This window comes from Sesamum indicum, linkage group LG6, assembly GCF_000512975.1.
Source record: "Sesamum indicum cultivar Zhongzhi No. 13 linkage group LG6, S_indicum_v1.0, whole genome shotgun sequence".
In the NCBI taxonomy this organism is placed as follows: Eukaryota; Viridiplantae; Streptophyta; class Magnoliopsida; order Lamiales; family Pedaliaceae; genus Sesamum; species Sesamum indicum.
Window position 1 is genome coordinate 8,777,351 of NC_026150.1, and position 3,775 is coordinate 8,781,125.

At 36.7% G+C, this 3,775-nt stretch overlaps 1 protein-coding gene across 1 annotated transcript in view; it reads left to right on the top strand.

Annotated features, from left to right (window-relative positions):
• LOC105164238 (plant UBX domain-containing protein 8) overlaps positions 502-3,775 on the top strand; it is a gene marked incomplete in the record, with an annotated part of 8,179 nt that continues 4,905 nt past the window's right edge. Inside the window, 7 exon segments of the mRNA XM_020694557.1 lie at positions 502-683; positions 1,551-1,612; positions 1,741-2,293; positions 2,371-2,454; positions 2,527-2,645; positions 3,372-3,588; positions 3,716-3,775. Of these exon segments, the coding sequence (XP_020550216.1) occupies positions 600-683; positions 1,551-1,612; positions 1,741-2,293; positions 2,371-2,454; positions 2,527-2,645; positions 3,372-3,588; positions 3,716-3,775 (1,179 nt within the window).

Consider the following 3,775-nt stretch of genomic DNA (forward strand, 5'->3'; position numbering starts at 1 on the left):
GCCTCTGAGGCCTACACAGTCTGAGATGCATGTAGGAGTTGCATTAGCACGTAAATTCCCATCCCACATCGATGGAAAAAAAGATTTTTGGACCGCTTTACATAGCAAGTCTTGTTTAATTTGATATATTTAGAACTGAATGAATTTGTGACGAAATTTTGAACAGCTCAATTTTTTTTATTTGACTGACAATGCTAGACATAAAACATACATTCCATGATATATATATATATTGTATTTATTATACTACATATATATGGAAAATATAATTTCAATAATTCTATAAATGGGCCAAGTAATTGATTTTCAACTTTCATAATATTCCCTAAATTTGAAACCCTAACTTATGCCCAAAGACATCCAATATTCTAAAGGCCCATAAAGGGGAAAAGAGGAGGCGTGGGAGTTTAGAATACTGTAGAAGGGTCCTCCAACTTCGTCTTATTTGCCAAAACGCCCCAACTCTGGCACGAAAATGACAGCTCGGTTCTCGCCCTTATATATTCCTATCCAATTTTCTTCTCACACAATTTACGCAATTAATAATAAAAATCTGCCTTTAATTCAAGGAAACTAAATTCGAATAATTTGGGAAAAAAATGGCGAGACCTGATCAAGAAGCTATCGAGACGTTCATGAGCATCACCGGCGTTACTGAAGCCGCTGCTATTCAGAAATTGGAGGTAGTTTTTTATTTTTTATTTTTTTACTTTTGTTACTGTTTGTAGTTCTTGTACTAATTATTTTTTGTTACTTTATTGATAAATTATTCGGAGTTTTTTTGTTGTTGTATATGAATATATTATTTGGGGTTGAATTTCAATCTGGAGTTTGGTGGGTTGCTTGACAGATGAGTCCAGACTATTCAGTATTTTAGTGAGAAAAATTAGGTTTTTTTTTTCTTTTTTTTTTGGTTGTGGGATTGAGAATCATAATTTCTGGTGAATTTAACATGTTGATGTATTGTAATTTTGATGTCGTGGTTTGGTTGATATTGTGGTTTATAAACTAAATGATTATTTCTTTCTGAAGTTGGTTGAGCAAATGGTTATAGTGCCAGCTTGAACTGAACAGAAATCAACCTTGCTTATTGTGTAAAAATATTCTAATGCCGTTCATTGATGGATGGATTTGTGAGTTGGATATAAAGTTATCGATGGCTGTTGTGATTATCATAGTTGTTTACCTTTTCTGTACTATCGGAGAGTTTGGGGCCTTGGCTGGCATTTAAAAGAAGTGAAATTTATGCATCACCCATAAAGCCTTCGCCTTTGTTTGCCGCAAAGTATTAATTCATTGAGTTCATCGAGTGATTAAAATTGCTGGTTTCTCATTAAGATTGGGTGGGTGAAAAAGCTGGTTAAGGCTTGCTGGCAATGTATAGCACCGCTCATCAAATATTGAGCCATATGTGAACAAGGCATCCTCCTGTATATATTTTCTAAAAAGATGTGTTTTTCCACAAAATTGTTGTTATTTTAATTGTTTCTCATGCAAGTATCTGCCCTTGTTCATTTGATTGTGGCTTTTTAACATCCTTGCTTGGGCAGGAACATCGTGGCAACCTCAATGAAGCTATTAATGCGCATTTCAGTGAAGGGGATAGAAACATGTTTGTATCTTTTCGTGTCATTCTAATGTTTATTCCTTCTTTACTTACAATAAATAATTATTTTTCCCCAGGTTTATTTGTGCTGTAAACAAGCATCTTATATGCCTCTTTTGTTTCTCTCTGTGTAGAGCTCAAGGGGCATCTTTTGCTGCTCCACAGGATGATGTTATGGATATTGATGATCCAATACCTGTCGAATCCCGCAGACCATCTTCCTTACCCCCCTTTGCTAGAGATTTGAATCCGTTCTCCCTTCTTGATCCTAACTTCACCAGGAGTATATTTGATAGTGGTACTGATATTGCTTCTCGGTTGCCTTTTGTTTCACATCCAAGAGCGGTGAGAGAGATCCCAATTGAAGTTAAAGATGGGACTGGAGCATCTGGTCATTCTGGCAGTGCTCCTGTCATTGAAGATGTCACTGAAACTGCACAATATCATGGCCCAGAAGTACATGGGACTGTCATTCTAGATGATGATAATGATGATGACAAAAATATTCCAAATGCACCAATTACACATCTAGATGGGCAGGGAAATGAAGCCAGCTCCAGACCGAGTGCTCCAACAGTTGTTGATGTGCCCGATTATAGCAATGATATTGAAGAAGAAATGATACGAGCCGCCATTGAAGCTTCAAAGCAGGACGCTGCAATGTCGAGTCAACAACATGACCTTCTAGTACGCGACATATATACAATATCTTTGGACAGTGTTATTTTTTATTACGTTTAATTATTAACTTAATTCTGATGCAGGATCACGGCAATCCCACTCCGGGACCTGTGCATTCTCACCAAGAAGATGCTGAGCTTGCACGTGCAGTATCCCTCTCGTTGAAGGTATGCTCTTCCTTTCTGGGCACACCATTTTGAATTACAATAATCATTGTGATTGACATGGGGTAAATCCAGACAGCGGAGAAAGAAAAAGCACTCAGGGAACTAGAAGGGAAAGTTGGTCCTTCAGAACCAGTGACTCAGAAGTCAGCTTCAACAGAGGAAATGGGGAAATTTCCACCTTCAAATGGAAGGTAGATGCTTTTTCTTTCGTTAATACTTTGTTATACTCATTTTTTGATTATTTGGTGCACGCCACGTAATTGTCTTTTGCTTTGAACAAAGATATTGCAAAATATTGGACAGTTTTGCAGGTCATTCTCCAAGACACTGATGCAAGGGCATGTGCATAAAGTATCATATATATATATATATGTTATATCATATTATGAGAGTATTTTTAATTTCTATGGTTGAAAAACTTAAGCAAAGGGTAAACATGGTAAAAAAATTGAAGTTAATTTATATAATAAGCAGAATGATTAGGGGTTCCAAACTGTGAGTGTTAAACATGATAAGACTAATATTTGTGTGGAATTCTTCGAATTTAATTAAGTACATTGGAAGTTTCCAGTCTATAATATAATTGATGAGCATAGTCGTACATCGTGTTCTTTGCTTTCTTTCTACTGGATAATTTGTATTTTCCTTATTGTCATCCATCCTGAACCGAAATATTTTTGAGCAATGTAGTTGACCTTATTTTTGTTGGTTTCAGATCATAGTTAGCACTCAAACCATTGTCTTCATCGAGTCTTCATGATCCTTTCGTGCATTTTCAGTACACTAATACCATGTTCTGAGTATGTATGGAAATAGAAAAACAACAGAAGTATTTCGTTGGAGTGTCCCTGTGTATTCGAAATGTATCTGGTCTGGTATTCTATAAGCCGGAGTACATAAGTTTTTGGTATCTGTAGGCAATCTCAGTTGGAGGCTGGAAGCTCGTCCATCCAAGATGAAGCTGAAGATGAAGAAGAGCTGCAATTGGTTAGGCACAGGAGAAGACGTGTGACTTCAAGTTCTACCCACACACCGAAAGATATTGAAGGAGTCGAGGTTAGCCCAACTTCAAGTCCTCGACAGAATGATAATATTCATCCGCAGCAGAATGGAAGTGATTTCCCTTCTGATGAGGTAGCTTCTTTTTTCTGGATATCTAGATATTTTGTCCAGATTTATGCAAGCATCTGGAATGTGAATAAAGTCACCTATTTTATGGATAAGTTGATTAAAAATTTTGCTTTTATACATATGCCTAAAGTGGGGTGGCATCTCATCTGAGGAACATGATGAAGCTGTAATGCTTGAGGCTGCGATGTTT